General features: G+C 39.3%; 1 protein-coding gene across 1 annotated transcript in view; it reads left to right on the top strand.

Annotated features, from left to right (window-relative positions):
* LOC126463579 (baculoviral IAP repeat-containing protein 6) overlaps nt 1-17,993 on the top strand; it is a 314,074-nt gene that overhangs the window by 114,572 nt on the left and 181,509 nt on the right. The window contains 1 exon segment of the mRNA XM_050096169.1: nt 13,275-13,580. Within this exon segment, the coding sequence (XP_049952126.1) occupies nt 13,275-13,580 (306 nt within the window).

Below are 17,993 nucleotides of genomic sequence, written 5' to 3'. Positions count from 1 at the left end.
CCAAAAGAGAGTCAGCATAACCTCCCCTGCTGATGGTTCTGTTCGAAACTTCTTTGGTTTTGGTGATGAGGAATGGCGTCATTCCTTGCTCACTCTCTTCATTTCTGGTTGGTGGAAGTGAACCCAGGTTTCATCCCCAGTAACGATTCTTGCAAGGAAGCCATCTCCTCTTTCAAAGCACGTTCTTCACAAGCATCAACACGTTGTTCTCACATTTCAACTGTCAGCTGCCATGGCACCCATCTTGCAGACACTTTGTGAAACTGGAGCACATCATGCACAACGTGGTGTGCTTACCCATGACTAATCTGTAAACATGCTGCAATGTCATTCAGTGTCACTCGGCAGTTTTCCTTCACTATGGCTTCAACTGCTGCAATGTACTGTGGAGTCACAACTCGTTGTGCCTGACCTGGACGAGGAGTATCTTCCACTGAAGTCACACTATTTGCGAGCTTCCTACTCCATTCGTAGACTTGCTGCTGTGACAAACATGCGTCACTGTACTGAACCTTCATTCGTTGATGAATTTCAGTAGTTTTCACACCTTCACTACGCAAAAACTGAATAACAGAACGCAGTTCTTCCATGGTGCATGTCGCAAGTGGGGCAGCCATCTTTATACTGATACTGCGACAGTATGTGTGCATCTGCACTATGCTGCCACCTACAGGCCATTCTGCGTGCTATTTGTAGCACGCTTACCAACTTACAGGATAATGGCGAAGTGACCTGGGGCTGTTTGATTTTCTGTCCCCAATTTAGACATAATTGACCCTGTATAGCAGTTTGTTTCAGTTTTCACATTCCTGTCAATAAACAGGCCCAAACAGCTTTCAGCACATGAAGGAGGTGAAACTTACACTTTTAAATACAAGTAGCTGGGACCAAATATGGTTCATTTACCCGGGCAACGAGTTGCTTTGTCCCCCCTACCATTGTTGTGTTCTACCCTGTCGAATGGGAGCTTCACATTTTTCTAATTCATCTGGTGATTCATTTCCTTTTACAAGACACTTATTGTTACCTTCAAAATACAAGATGCAAGTCAAAGCTACAGTGATTGTAAATATGATCCCTATTTGCATTGACTGATCTATAAACATAAGTTTACCATGTCTTCCAGGACTACAATCATTGATTTCTGATCCAGATTCTTTGAGCAACATCACAATTTCTTCTTCAGTGAAATTGTCTCCATTTTCGCAACAAACTTTTGTGATTGAGGCAACAGCGGAACACACTGCAAAAACAAAGCAGGTATATCCATCTAGTGGCTCTTCAAGTGCTAAAAGAATGAATGCTGCACAGGAAAGCAGTGCTTGGAGATTCTCCAAGCATCGACTGTTAGGGAAATCACAGTATGTTCATAGTTTGCACAGCAGCAAACAGAATACTTTAATACAGGGACAGGAAACACCTTTAGATCATTCCGCCTTGAAACTTCAAAGTAACGTCAGCTTGTGCGCCTGGCACTGATTGTAACTAAGCTAGTCTCCAACAATTGTATTTGAAGAGTTGAAACATTTTATAGAAACTACAGTGCTGTAGGAGTATATCTCATCTCTCCACTTTTGCATCCTCGTATCAGTGGGTTCAGTCTGTCCTGTGTTAGGCTCCAGTCAGAGTGCACGAGCAGAACACTTGATGTCAGATCATGTGCCAATGCTGTAGTGTCATGAGTAGCAGTTCGTTGTACAATGGTGTGTTCTAGAATTCTGCAGAGTTTAAAAAAACAGTGGAGTTGGACACATTGCTCACTGATTTGATATTGGAAGAAAATACTTTTACGATAGTCAGTTTATTCAGTGAGCATGACTATATTGCGAAATTCTTGATCTGTTATTGCCAACTGCATGCACCCCCGAAATGCTTGCTGCCAGAACACTTTCATATCGCTCAACAGGCTCGTATTGCATGCTGCAGGGGAAACCCTGTTCAACACTGACTGCCTCGGCCCACTCAGTCAGGCCACAGCCATACACATGTTCTACAAGGGTGTAAGTTAACATTCGAAGAAGGTTATCTAGTGGTTTCAGAGAAGTACCAGCGTGGGTGAAAAGTGAAAGATATAAAAATAATAAAGCTGATATGATAATGGAAAATTACAGACCATATATAAACAAAAATTGGTATGTGAAGACAAGCTCATCTCTTGAACTCTCACATTCTTTGCCATGCCTTATGTGCACACTCATTATGTTTAGAACACACATATCCAGTATGTGAACATTAAAAAAAGTCTTACGTATACTAAATAGCAGATAACAGTGCTGGAAAGAGGGGCAACAGAAAAGAGGGAAGAAGAACATCACATAAAAGGGAGTTCAAGTAACTTGGGAGGGATAGATGATGGTTTTTGGGGGAGGGGTTGATGTTTCATTGAATGGCAAAGAAAGAGTAAGCCTGGTCTTCACCAAAAGTGGAACATGTCTGAATTGTAGTAATTTACTGGTTTTTCTTTTGTGTATCCTCGTGTTGCTACAATCAATCATTTATTGTACACTGGTATAGGCACTTAAAATATATGACAGTAAATAGGTTGTTGTTCCTGATCATCATCTACTGTTCATTTAGTGAGTTCCCAAATTGCAGTGTTCTATAGTGTAAGAATACCACAGTAAATTTTTGGAAAGTATTTATGTCAAGCGCCTCATGTTGGTATATTCAGCAGTTCGACAGTATTTACATCCCAACACTGTAACTGCAATTTTTAGATCAAATTACCTGTTGCTTCAGAAGACAGTTATTTATCAGCTTTATTTTACGTTTATTATTGCCAGTTAGTTTCATATGAGAAGGTTTAAATAAACAAAAGTTGAAAAGATGCCTGGATCTAACCTTGTTGCATGCTGGAATTATCTACTTCTTCATAGTCTTTCTCTTTATAAATTATTATTATGATGCATGTTTTACATTCCACTTCTAGTTAAGCCTAAACTTACATTGAAATGCTGCTACTGAAAAGTGTTGTGCATATTAGAAATCTTAAGAACAATTTAAGTATTAGAACTAATGAATAGAAGTGATGAAGATTGTTTGTTGTTCAGACACTTGTCTAAAGTAATATATTTCTGTAAATATTTTAAGCGACAGGCCTGTTTTGGCTTATTGCCATTACCAAATAATGTCTGTGTGGAAGTGATGACGATATTGCACCTATAGTAAATTTTATCTGTCATGTTTTGGTAAGAATATTACTTTTTGTAGTTATGAAACATATTTTTACAGTTTAATTTTGAAGGTCTTTACTACAAAACTATACATTGTAAATATATAGGATCGTAGTAAAGAACTGACAAAAACGTCACTTGATAACGGTAGTAAGCCAGAACAGGCCTGTTGTGTAAAATATTTAAAGAATTGTATCCCCTTATTGTGTCTAGTTTTGGAAAAACCATTTTCACATGTCTAAAGAAAAATCAGTAGTATGGAAAATAACTAATTTTCAAAAATTACGTAAATTTGTGGGGAAACAATAAATTAAAGGGAACAAAGAATACCAGACACCCATAGATGACTGATTTGTGGTGCACATACACACATAACACCATAGAGATGTCAGTAGCTGTTGAGCTTTCACTTTTCACACACACACACACACACACACACACACACACACACACACACACACACTCACTTCTACATGGATTAAAACTACTGACATCCAGGAATAACAAGGTATCCTCCTCATGTGCACAAAATAGCACTAATTAAAAGAACTCCTCCTCCCCCCCCCTCCCCCCACCCCAACACACAACAAGTGTATGAGTGTGTGTGTGTGTGTGTGGGGGGGGGGGGCATTTCTTTTACTTAGTGTTTTGTACACGTGAGGAGGAGACCTTGTTATTTCTGGCTGTCATTATTTTAACCCCTGGAGATGATGGCAGTGACAGCTGTCTATGTGGTGATGTGTGTGTCAAAGCATCTCACATCAATCCTCTGTTGGAGAATGCACGATATTCCTTATTTTTATTGATTTTTTCTAAACTCAATTTCAGTAATAGATTTCTTATAACAATGCAAGAGCTGCTTTGTTTTATGGTATTAGAGATTTTTTTTGACAGATTTTAGGAAAACAAATTAAAGAGTGATTGTGAGATTTTAACTTGTGAGTGTTTGAGGAATGGGTGTCCACATATTAATTCCATATTTTTTTCTTTTTCCTTTTTAAGTTTCACAAATAAAGCTTGCATTAAATTCAATAAAAATATTTAACTGGGACTGATCAATCACTGAGACTGATCAATCGTGTAAAATTTTTGTAAGTGGTCTTCATCTTATTGGATTCCCTACCTACATCAACATTGATATTGATCAGTAGTAGTGTAACATTTAATTCCGTGATTTTGAATACATAAATTTTTTTGAAAGCCCACAAAAGTCTTCTTGTTTTCTTTGTGGTGTCATCGTGCAGTTATCGTTGAGGTGCCTAGAGGACAATGTCATAAAAAAATGATTACTGCTGCTGGAGAGGATTGCTCTCTGTTTTCTCAGAAGTATTTCTGTTTTTGTTTTATATATAGAGAGAGAGACTAGCAAACTGTGTAGTGGACAGTTATGACCAGCAGATCCTCAAGTAATAAATGAGGGCTCACTTAAACTAAATGTTTGCGTGGAGTTGTATATGTTAACATGTGCCATACTTACTGTGTCATATTTCCCAAAAACAAGTTGTTGTTGTGTCATAAGTTCCTCCCTTGTTCATAATTGTGAGCAAAAATCGAGTTTCAAGTGATTGAAATGCACCAGAAAGGCGCAGTATGTACACTTGACAAGGGCAACGTGCATGTCCCCACTGTAGTAGTCGAACTTAAAATGTCACAGTGATCAAAAAATTTACTGCAGTAGTCGAACGTAAAATGTCACATTGATCATATAATTCAGAGTTTTGCCACAATCAGTTCCATGTCTAAATCTATTAATCTTAAAGTGTAATTTGACATAAATGTAGAGTTCTACAGATAAATCATCTTCATATATTTTAGAATCAATACATCTCCATATATTAAAGTCCCCCCCCCCCCCCCCCTCCCGCAATGAACCATGGGCCTTGCCGTTGGTGGGGAGGCTTGCATGCCTCAGTGATACAGGTAGCCGTACCATAGGTGCAACCACAATGGAGGGGTATCCGTTGAGAGGCCAGACAAACGTGTGGTTCCTGAAGAGGAGCAGCAGCCTTTTCAGCAGTTGCAGGGGCAACAGTCTGGATGATTGTCTGATCTGGTCTTGTAACATTAACCAAAACGGCCTTGCTGTGCTGGTACTGTGAACTGCTGAAAGCCAGGGGAAACTTCATCCATAATTTTTCCTGAGGGCGTTAAATGATGATGGTGTCCTCTTGGGTAAAATATTCCGGAGGTAAAATAGTCCCCCATTCGGATCTCCGGGCGGGGACTATTCAGGAGGACATTGTTATCAGGAGAAAGAAAACTGGCGTTCTATGGATCGGAGTGTGGAATGTCAGATCCCTGATTGGGCAGGTTGGTTAGAAAATTTAAAAAGGGAAATGGATAGGTTAAAGTTGGATATAATGGGACTTACCGAAGTTTGGTTGGCAGGAGGAACAAGACTTTTGGTCAGGTGAATACAGGGTTATAAATACAAAATCAAATAGGGGTAATGCAGGAGTAGGTTTAATAACGAATAGGAAAATAGGAACGCAGGTAAACTACTACAAACAGCGTAGTGGATGCATTATTGTGGCCAAGATAGATACGAAGCCCATGCCTACCACAGTAGTATAAGTTTATATGCCAACTAGCTCCGCAGATGGCTAAGAGATTGATGAAATGTATGATGAGATAAAAGAAATTATTCAGATAGTGAAGGGAGATGAAAATTTAATAGTCATGGGTGACTGGAATTCGATAGTAGGGAAAGGGAGGAAAGGAAACGTAGGTGGTGAATATGGATTGGGGGGAAGAAATGAAAGAGTAAGCCGTCTGGTAGAATTTTGCACAGAGCATAACTTAATCATAGCTAACACTTGATTCAAGAATCATGAAAGAAGGTTGTCTACATGGAAGAAGCCTGGAGATACTAGAAGGTATGAGATAGATTATATAATGGTAAGACATAGATTCAGGAACCAGGTTTTAAATTGTAAGACATTTCCAGGGGCAGATGTGGACTCTGACAACAATCTGTTGCTATGAACTGTAGATTAAAACTGAAGAATCTGCAAAAAGGTGGGAATTTGAGGAGATGGGACCTGGATAAACTGAAAGAACCAGAGGTTGTACAGGGAGAGCATTAGGGAACGACTGACAAGAATGGGGGAAAGAAATACAGTAGAAGAAGAATGGGTAGCTTTGAGAGACAAAATAGTGAAAGTAGCAGAGGATCAAGTTGGTAAAAAGACAAGGACTAATAGAAATCCTTGGGTAACAGAAGAGATATTGAATTTAATTGATGAAAGGAGAAAATATAAAAACGCAGTAACTGAAGCAGGCAAAAAGGAATACAAACGTCTCAAAAATGAGATTGACAGGAAGTGCAAAATGGCTGAGCAGGGATGGCTAGAGGACAGATGTAAGGATGTAGAGGCACATATCACTAGGGGTAAGATAGATACTGCCTACAGGAAAGTTAGAGAGACCTTTGGAGAAAAGAGAACCACTTGTATGAATATCAAGAGCTCAGATGGAAACCTAGTTCCAAGCAAAGAGGGGAAAGCAGGAAGGTGAAAGGAGTATATAGAGGATCTATACAAGGGCGATGTTCTTGAGGACAATATTATGGAAATGGAAGAGGAAGTAGATGAAGATGAAATGGGAGATATGATACTGCATGAAGAGTTTGACAGAGCACTGAGAGACCAAAGCCGAAACAAGGCCCCGGGAGTAGCCAACATTCCATTAGAACTATTGATAGCGTTGGGAGAGCCAGCCCTGACAAAACCCTACCATCAGGTGAGCAAGATGTATGAGACAGGCGAAATACCCTCAGACTTCAAGAAGAATATAGTAATTCCAATCCCAAAGATAGCAGGTGTTGACAGATGTGAAAATTATCGAACTATCAGTTTAATAAGCCATGGTTGCAAGTACTAACATGAATTCTTTACAGACGAATGGAAAAATTGGTAGAAGCCGAACTCGGGGAAATTCAGTTTGGATTCCGTAGAAATGTTGGAACACGTGAGGCAATACTGACCCTACGACTTACCTTAAAAAATAGATTAAGGAAAGGCAAACCTACGTTTCTAGCATTTGTAGACTTAGAGAAAGCTTTTGACAATGTTGATTAGAATTCTCTTTCAAATTCTGAAGGTGGCAGGTGTAAAATACAGGAAGCAAAAGGCTATTTACAATTTGTACAGAAACCAGATAGCAGTTATAAGAGTTGAGGGGCATGAAAGGGAAGCAGTGGTTCGGAAGAGAGTGAGACTGGGTTGTAGTCTCTCCCCGATGTCATTCAATCTGTATATTGAGCAAGCAGTAAAGGAAACAAAAGAAAAATTCAGAGTAGGTATTAAAATCCATGGAGAAGAAAAAAACATTGAGGTTTGCCGATGACATTGTAATTCTGTCAGAGACAGCAAAGGACCTGGAAGAGCAGCTGAACGGAATGGACAGCATCTTGAAAGGAGGATATGAGATGAACATCAACAAAAGCAAAACGAGGATAAACGAATGTAGTCGAATTAAATCGGGTAATGCTGTGGGAATTAGATTAGGAAATGAGACACTTAAAGTAGTAAATGAGTTTTGCTATTTGGGGAGCAAAATAACTGATGTTCAGAGTAGAGAGGATATAAAATGTAGACTGGCAATGGAAAGGAAAGCATTTCTGAAGAAAAGAAATTTGTTAACATAGAGTATAGATTTAAGTGTCAGGAAGTCTTTTCTGAAAGTATTTGTATGGAGTGTAGCCATGTATGGAAGTGAAACATGGACGATAAATAGTTTGGACAAGAAGAGAATAGAAGCTTTCGAAATGTGGTGCTACAGAAGAATGCTGAAGATTAGATGGGTAGATCACATAACTAATGAGGAAGTATTGAATAGAATTGGAGAGAAGAGAAATTTGTGGCACAACTTGACTAGGAGAAGGGATCGGTTGGTAGGGCATATTCTGAGGCATCAAGGGATCACCAATTTAGTATTGGAGGATAAAAGCCATAGAGGGAGACCAAGAGATGATGAATACACTAAACAGATTCAGAAGGATGTAGGTTGCAGTAGTTATTTGGAGATGAAGAACCTTGAACAGGATAGAGTATCATGGAGAGCTGCATCAAACCAGTCTCTGGACTGAAGACCACCACCACCACAACAACATCAACAACAACAACAACATCAACATCAACAACAACATATTAAAGTTGCTTTTATTTAGTTTTTTATGATTGGGCTGAGGTACTTCCTTGTTAATCAGGCAGTACAAACTGTTGTTGTTGTTGTTGTGGTCTTCAGTCCTGAGACTGGTCTGATGCAGCTCTCCATGCTACTCTATCCTGTGCAAGCTTTTTCATCTCCCAGTACCTACTGCAACCTACATCCTTCTGAATCTGCTTAGTGTATTCATCTCTTGGTCTCCCTCTACGATTTTTACCCTCCACGCTGCCCTCCAATACTAAATTGGTGATCCCTTGATGCCTCAGAACATGTCCTACCAACCGATCCCTTCTTCTGGTCAAGTTGTGCCACAAACTTCTCTTCTCCCCAATCCTGTTCAATACTTCCTCATTAGTTATGTGATCTACCCATCTAATCTTCAGCATTCTTCTGTAGCACCACATTTCGAAAGCTTCTATTCTCTTCTTGTCCAAACTATTTATCGTCCATGTTTCACTTCCATACATGGCTACACTCCATACGAATACTTTCAGAAATGACTTCCTGACACTTAAATCAATACTGGATGTTAACAAATTTCTCTTCTTCAGAAACGCTTTCCTTGCCATTGCCAGCCTACATTTTATATCCTCTCTACTTCGACCATCATCAGTTATTTTGCTCCCCAAATAGCAAAACTCCTTTACTACTTCAAGTGCCTCATTTCCTAATCTAATTCCCTCAGCATCACCCGACTTAATTAGACTACATTCCATTATCCTTGTTTTGCTTTTGTTGATGTTCATCTTATATCCTCCTTTCAAGACACTGTCCATTCCATTCAACTGCTCTTCCAAGTCCTTTGCTGTCTCTGACAGAATTACAATGTCATCGGCGAACCTCAAAGTTTTTACTTCTTCTCCATGAATTTTAATACCTACTCCGAATTTTTCTTTTGTTTCCTTTACTGCTTGCTCAATATACAGATTGAACAACAACGGGGAGAGGCTACAACCCTGTCTTACTCCCTTCCCAACCACTGCTTCCCTTTCATGTCCCTCGACTCTTATAACTGCCATCTGGTTTCTGTACAAATTGTAAATAGCCTTTCGCTCCCTGTATTTTACCCCTGCCACCTTTAGAATTTGAAAGAGAGTATTCCAGTCAACATTGTCAAAAGCTTTCTCTAAGTCTACAAATGCTAGAAACGTAGGTTTGCCTTTCCTTAATCTTTCTTCTAAGATAAGTCGTAAGGTCAGTATTGCCTCACGTGTTCCAGTGTTTCTACGGAATCCAAACTGATCTTCCCCGAGGTTGGCTTCTACTAGTTTTTCCATTCGTCTGTAAAGAATTCGTGTTAGTATTTTGCAGCTGTGACTTATTAAGCTGATAGTTCGGTAATTTTCACATCTGTCAACACCTGCTTTCTTTGGGATTGGAATTATTATATTCTTCTTGAAGTCTGAGGGTATTTCGCCTGTTTCATACATCTTGCTCACCAGATGGTAGAGTTTTGTCAGGACTGGCTCTCCCAAGGCCGTCAGTAGTTCCAATGGAATGTTGTCTACTCCAGGGGCCTTGTTTCGACTCAGGTCTTTCAGTGCTCTGTCAAACTCTTCACGCAGTATCATATCTCCCATTTCATCTTCATCTACATCCTCTTCCATTTCCATAATATTGTCCTCAAGTACATCGCCCTTGTATAGACCCTCTATATACTCCTTCCACCTTTCTGCTTTCCCTTCTTTGCTTAGAACTGGGTTTCCATCTGAGCTCTTGATATTCATACAAGTCGTTCTCTTATCTCCAAAGGTCTCTTTAATTTTCCTGTAGGCGGTATCTATCTTACCCCCAGTGAGATAGGCCTCTACGTCCTTACATTTGTCCTCTAGCCATCCCTGCTTAGCCATTTTGCACTTCCTGTCGATCTCATTTTTGAGACGTTTGTATTCCTTTTTGCCTGTTTCACTTACTGCATTTTTATATTTTCTCCTTTCATCAATTAAATTCAATATTTCTTCTGTTACCCAAGGATTTCTACTAGCCCTAGTCTTTTTACCTACATGATCCTCTGCTGCCTTCACTACTTCATCCCTCAAAGCTACCCATTCTTCTTCTACTGTATTTATTTCCCCCATTCCTGTCAATTGCTCCCTTATGCTCTCCCTGAATCTCTGTACAACCTCTGGTTCTTTTAGTTTATCCAGGTCCCATCTCCTTAAATTCCCACCTTTTTGCAGTTTCTTCAGTTTTAATCTACAGGTCATAACCAATAGATTGTGGTCAGAGTCCACATCTGCCCCTGGAAATGTCTTACAATTTAAAACCTGGTTCCTAAATCTCTGTCTTACCATTATATAATCTATCTGATACCTTTTAGTATCTCCAGGGTTCTTCCATGTATACAACCTTCTTTCATGATTCTTAAACCAAGTGTTAGCTATGATTATGTTGTGCTCTGTGCAAAATTCTACCAGGCGGCTTCCTCTTTCATTTCTGTCCCCCAATCCATATTCACCTACTATGTTTCCTTCTCTCCCTTTTCCTACACTCGAATTCCAGTCACCCATGACTATTAAATTTTCGTCTCCCTTCACAATCTGAATAATTTCTTTTATTTCATCATACATTTCTTCAATTTCTTCGTCATCTGCAGAGCTAGTTGGCATATAAACTTGTACTACTGTAGTAGGTGTGGGCTTCGTATCTATCTTGGCCACAATAATGCGTTCACTATGCTGTTTGTAGTAGCTTACCCGCATTCCTATTTTCCTATTCATTATTAAACCTACTCCTGCATTACCCCTATTTGATTTTGTGTTTATAACCCTGTAGTCACCTGACCAGAAGTCTTGTTCCTCCTGCCACCGAACTTCACTAATTCCCACTATATCTAACTTCAACCTATCCATTTCCCTTTTTAAATTTTCTAACCTACCTGCCCGATTAAGGGATCTGACATTCCACGCTCCGATCCGTAGAACGCCAGTTTTCTTTCTCCTGATAACGACATCCTCTTGAGTAGTCCCCGCCCGGAGATCCGAATGGGGGACTATTTTACCTCCGGAATATTTTACCCAAGAGGACGCCATCATCATGTAATCATACAGTAAAGCTGCATGCCCTCGGGAAAAATTACGGCTGTAGTTTCCCCTTGCTTTCAGCCGTTTGCAGTACCAGCACAGCAAGGCCGTTTTGGTTATTGTTACAAGGCCAGATCAGTCAATCATCCAGACTGTTGCCCTTGCAACTACTGAAAAGGCTGCTGCCCCTCTTCAGGAACCACACGTTTGTCTGGCCTCTCAACAGATACCCCTCCGTTGTGGTTGCACCTACGGTACGGCTATCTGTATCGCTGAGGCACGCAAGCCTCCCCACCAACGGCAAGGTCCATGGTTCATGGGGGGGGCAGTACAAACTATTTTTATTTAAATGTGGGAGGATTCCAAGAGTGCTCAGACAGACATTGGGAGTCCTCGGACAGCACAGTCCTTTGGTTGAGTCTTATTATCTTACCACAAAGACTATTGTGCATTCTTTTATAATGCAGTTTATATTATATTTAATTACTCATCACTTAACACTTTTTTTCCACTTTATTGGTTAAGTGTGTGCCCTGCCCTCTGCTGTCCAGTCATATTGAGTGTCTGGCTTACGAAAATTTTCTTCAGCATATGTGTTTTCACAACTATCCTCTTTGTTTTGGCCAAATTCTAACACTACTTTATCAATGCCTTCATAAATTCTGGTAGCTGAGTCTTATTTCCCTTCTCTCTTGCCTTCTTATGAATCAAATCGTTATTTGAAAATCAAAATTCAATGTAATGAAGGCTCTATTTAACTGCAAGGTAATTCTCAGTGATTTGAACCCTACTAACATTTGACTATATTGTAAGAAATAAAGTAATAGTCAGAAAAAAAAGTGGGGTTCTCACTACCAACAATATGTAGAATAACTGTTGTTGGCTTAGTGGCTTTTGATGTGAAATCATTTTCATTTCTATTATGTAAAAAAGGTAAGGGCTGTTGCTATCCTGAAACATGAGAAATGAAAATCCCCTGAAAAATATGATGTAGCACGAAATTAATTGGGAAGGAAAGAAAAATATTGTATTCATTGTATTATCTGTAATCTTCAATATGATAATGAAATATCCTGGGAGACCCGACAACTTGCCATATAGAGCAAGGATTGAACAGTGTATAACATTAAACAAAGTATTGAACTGTATCTGTGCTTCTGGTGTTGCATTGTCTAGCAAGCACATGAACATTCGATCATTAGTTGTGCCTTTTTTCATCCACTACCAAAATGAAGTTGGACCTTGACCAATACATTATTTTTCTAAAGAACAATTGATTCAGCAGATTATTAAACAAGAACCAATTTAGGAAGAGAGAGTGGATACATCAGTGAAGTAAACACTTTGTATAACATCTTATTAACAGTTTAAAAACTATTTTGTTAGAATAGAATCTTAAACAGTGCTATTCAAATAATTCGCATAATTACACAATACAAACTTGATGATAAAAAGTTCAGTGGTACAATCTCTATCTCTCTCTCCCTCTCTCTCTCCCTCTCCCTCTCCCTCTCCCTCTCCCTCTCCCTCTCCCTCTCCCTGAAAATCACACATTGTTGTGGAAAACAGTTAGCAGGAAGTGTGATCTATTTTCTGATTGGTTAGAGACCTTAGGGTGTCTGTCTTAAAAACTTTCCAAAGATATCAAATGCCACAGGAAGAGTGAAGAAAGTGGAGAGAGGGAAAGATGATGCAATTCCATTTTGTGTGCCTTGCAGTTTATCAAAATGTATTTCTGCTTGCTTCACTCTTTCTATGACTTTAGTTTCATTTATTACAAATTATTTTCTGGATGAAATAGCATATCTTAAGCCTTAACCTGTAAGAGCCAAGGAATAATAGCCATGAATTTTATATTACCCTTTACAGGAAGCTTTACATTGAAACTCCTTAATATTTTTGACCACAGGGTGAAGATTTGTCTGCAGCAACACTTCCCTGGCAGCAACTACTCACAGCACCACCACAGCAGACATTGCTGATAGAACGGATGCACTCTGGTGCAAGACGGTTTGTTGTTTTGGATTTTGGTTGCCCAGTCCTCCTCACAGACCTTATGGTTCCTGCGTGTTCAGATCTGGTCTCACTGTCTGTTGATATCTGGTGCCGTGGTGAAGAATCTGATGGACAGCGGCTTGTGGTGGCATCTGATATAGGCAGCAAGGCACTTGTCATGAGCGACCTTCAGCCACCTCCTATATGCCGCTTTCTCAAGGTAATTGTTGTGAGTTTGATATTTAGTTTCATATTTAAAGTTTTGTATTGCATTGAACTGCGTAATAGAAGTCGTATGAGATATGCCTTGATTGCATAATAATTCAGTAAAGGTTGCTGTTAATGGTAAGTCATTGTTTCTTATTGCTTGTATTACTTTTTATAATGTGATTCTTTTAATGATTACTTATTGTTTGCATTACCGATGCTTCCACAAGGCTAGAAAAAGAAAGCAAAAAGTCTACAGTGGGAGAGAAAAGGGAGTGCAGAAGGGGAGAAGTACACTCTTTCTCTGCGAGGAGTATATGGTGGAAGGGAAGTGAAAACCTTTAACTAGTTAGTCTGTGTGGGAGATGTGCTGTACTGATGTAATTGCTAGTGTACTTTGTGTGGAAAGCAGGGATTCGGATTAGAGTTACAGTCGAGCACACAGCTCTTTAACTTGTCACGTACAATCAGTTATGTACGTTCCTGGTTTTGATCTTCCGAGAATAAGGGTTGGAACAGGCCTCTAAACTGAAACAACAAAATGGGCTGTTGCAAGGAATCTTTTCTGTGAATGCGGCAAACTTCAAACTATGGATCATGTTTCAAATTGCGTGACAGTTGTTTTAAATGAGGAGTAATTAAAGACATCCAGAATGTCTCTGGAGAAACCATCCACTGGATGAGTAATCTTAAGTGTGCTGTTTGACTGTAGTGCATATAGTGTATATCTTACCTCATTAATATATATGTTTTTTTAAAAATAATTCCTTTAGGTTCATAATGATTTTTGCTTTTTCAGTTCATATGTACCATCTGTTTGCAGAGTATATATTGTATTTTCCTCTCTTGCTTCCTATTTTTTTTCATATGTTATTTAGTTCATTATGATTTCTGTTGTTTTGCTTTGTGATTTAGAGTTTTGCTCAGTTTAACAAGATCGTTGTCAGAAAATGTGATGTCAGTGACAGTGTAACCATGCAACTACTTCGATCTGTAATTCGACAGTTCCTGACAATGCTCTTGTTAAATTGAGTGATCTGGTCATAAAAAATTTTGGTTGCAATTTGTGGCTGTCCTATAAACTTAGATACTGTATTGTTGTTGTCTTCAGTCCAGAGATTAGTTTGACGGACTATTCCATTTTGTGCAAGCCTCTTCAGCTCTGCATAGCTGCTTCAACCTACTGGATGTTTATAATTGAACTGACAGTGTTCTGAGTGCTGCAGTTTGGGCTGTGTACATAGCAGGAAGCTGAAACATGGTAGGTATGTTCATTAATTGGTACTCTTGTGGAGTATGCTGGAAAAAAATAATTATTCCACTTTCTGCCATCAGGTGAAAATATGGTGTTGTAAGCAGTCAGGATGAGGTGTGAGTACCAAAAAAGGAGAGGAAAGATCAAACAGATGATAAGTGGTTCTGACATGTTTATTAATATTTGGTTACAAATTACAATGTTTTCATTGTACGATATTGCAGTGCCTGTGTTGTTCAGAAGTATGATACAGTGTTGCTTCGGACATGCGTCATGAAATGTATTCACTGTTATGAATGTGGACAACCACCAGCTGTATAATGGAGTGACGACAATGAAAATTTGAGCTGGAATGAGACTCAAACCCGGATTTTCCACTTATTGCAAGCAGTTGCTTTACCATTTGGCTATCTGAGCATGATTCACAGTCAAACCCAAACTTCCATGTCATCAGTCACATGTCTACAACCTGCACTCATACATTCATTTTTTTTATTCCCTTACACAGGGGAGATTTTAGTTGAAAGTCACTACCTGGTTTCTGCGGATGAATACAATATTGCAGTACCTGTGTTGTACAGAAGTACAATCTAATGTTCCTTCAGAAATGAAGGCATGTATGAGTGCACACTGTAGACATATGGAAGTTTGGGTCTTTCTGTGAGTCATGCTTGGATAGTCTATTGGTAAGGCGACCACTTGCATTAAACGGGAAATTTGGATTCGATTCCTGGTTCGCCACAAATTTTTATTGTCGTCATTTCATTATAGAGCTGATTGTTGTCCATATTAATTGCAAATACATTTCATGTTTTCATTACAGCCTCCTGATTCGGCAACATACTACATCCGTAACATGGCATGGTCAACAACTGCTCTCAGCATATCTGGTGTAATCAGAATGATGTGTCATTGTATGCTATCCTTCAGATCAGGAAGAGTCTGGATGTGTCCCTGATAGATGTGATCTTTGAGATACACCACAACCAGAAGACACGTGGACTTAGATTGGTGGATCTGGAAGATCACACATCTTGAAGCTGCCTGGAGATGATATTCTCATTACCAAGGGTTTCTCAAAGCAAATCTTTCAACTGGCAAGCAGCATGTGGTGTTGCCCCATCTTGCATGAAAATAATGCTGAGTACATAATGGCGTTTTTGCAAAGCTGGAATTGTGTTTTTTCACAAGGAGGTCCTAATAATGTGCATATGTAGCTGTACACCTAATAGGCCCATGAGATGTCCTCTCCTCAAATAAAAGCTAACCAAGAATGAAGGAGCTTGTGAAACCACGCCAGAGAGCCACTATAGCTGAATACAGTGAATGTTCCTGCGCAACATGTGGCGGAGTAGACCCCATAAGCGACAGTTCTGTGCATTCATAGTGCCATGCAGAGTAAAATGTACCTCATCTGCCTAAAGAATATTCTCTGGCCACATGTCATCCATTTCCTTGAACGCCAAAAAAATGTAGGGCAAAATCACGGTATTATGGCCTATCTTGAGGGTTCATTTCTTGCACATGGTGAATCTGGTAGGGATATCAGTGTCAAATGCGCCAGAAAATCTTTTGAATTGTTGACCTGGGGAGAGAGAATTCCAGTGACACAGCTCGAGCACTGGCTACAGGATTTGAGGCATGTGTTGCACAGTTGGCTACAGTTACAGCAACTTCTCTCCCCCGCCCCCTGATTCTTCAGATTTCTTAATCATATTTCTTAGCCCATTTATTGACATGGGGCCTCTTCGTAGTTGCTTCTGTCGGCGATATTCCGCAGTGCGGTGCTGCTATTGCTGCCATTCTGATAAACAACTTTACCAACAGTACATGGTCTTTCTTCACAATACCCACTGTGTTTCATATGGAAAACTTCAACATTTTTAACTCTTTACACCAACAGTCACTTCACAAGAGAAATAATACATGGCACAGAGTGGCGAAAAGCATACTGATGTTAAGACAGGAGGCATTTCACATTCTGACTGCTTACAGTGTGATATTTTCACTTGGTGATGCGAACCAATTAATGAACAAATGAACATGCCTACAATGTTTCAGCATCCTGTGATATATACAGCCAGCAGTGCAGCACTTGGAACAACATTAATTTAACTATAACCAACTTGTTCAACATGTTAACTTGCTTATTGTAGTTAACCCTTGGTCTCTCCCTACTATCTTTAATGTTCACACTTTCCTCCCATACATAATGGATAATTCCTCGATGCCTGTCAATTGTTCCCCTTATTTAGTGAGATTCTTACATAAATTTCTTTTTCTTCAATTTTATTTAATACTGCCTTATTACTTTGATTCGCCCATCTAATCTGTAGGATTCTCCTATAGCACCACATTTCGAAAGTTCCTATTTTCTTGTTGTGCAAAGTCTTTATCATTTTCACATCCAGACAAATAGCTTCAGGAGAGACTTCGTAACATTGAAACGTGTCTTAGATGTTAACTTTTTTTGACGAAGTTTTCTTGCTATTGCAAGTCTGTATTTCATATCCTTTTGACTTCTACTATTGTTAATTATTTGCTCTTGAAATGACAAAAAATATATTCCACTTTGCATCCCATTGCCTAATTCCATTCCTTCAGCATCACTTGATTCAATTCGACTATGTCCGATTACCCTTGTTTTACTTTTGTAGATGTTCATCGTATCTCTTTTAAAGAAACTACTAATTCCTTTCATCTGATCTAATAAATCATTTGCTGCCTCTTACAGAACTGCAATGTCATCAGTAAATCTTTAACTTTTTGTTTCTTCACCTTGTGTTTTTGTACTTGTTCCATATTTCGCCTTTCCTATGCACCCTGTGTGGGATGAAAAGGAAAGTCTTTCCTTCTAATCCTGTGCAGTAAGTTTCCCCTGACCTGTGGTTCTTTATGACTTTCCCAAAATCTACCCCGTTTCCTAGACCTCACCAGTCCTTTTCTTTCACTCCTCTTCCTTCCCCTTCAACCCTTCTGCCTGAAGAAGGTGCCACTGGCTCCAAAAGCTTGCCTAATTACAACCCTCACTTATGTGTATGCTCTGCCACAGCTTGGTGAGTAGATTTTTTATCTATCCAATTAAATTATTTTGTCAAAAAATGATTGTTTTCGTTAAAAATTAGTTTGAATGATGTAGACAGGTAATTTTTCATCTACATTGTCTTTTCT

This window comes from Schistocerca serialis, chromosome 1, assembly GCF_023864345.2.
Source record: "Schistocerca serialis cubense isolate TAMUIC-IGC-003099 chromosome 1, iqSchSeri2.2, whole genome shotgun sequence".
NCBI classification, from domain to species: Eukaryota; Metazoa; Arthropoda; class Insecta; order Orthoptera; family Acrididae; genus Schistocerca; species Schistocerca serialis.
Note: the sequence above shows the minus strand (reverse complement) of the source record. Positions and strands in the feature narration are given on the sequence as shown.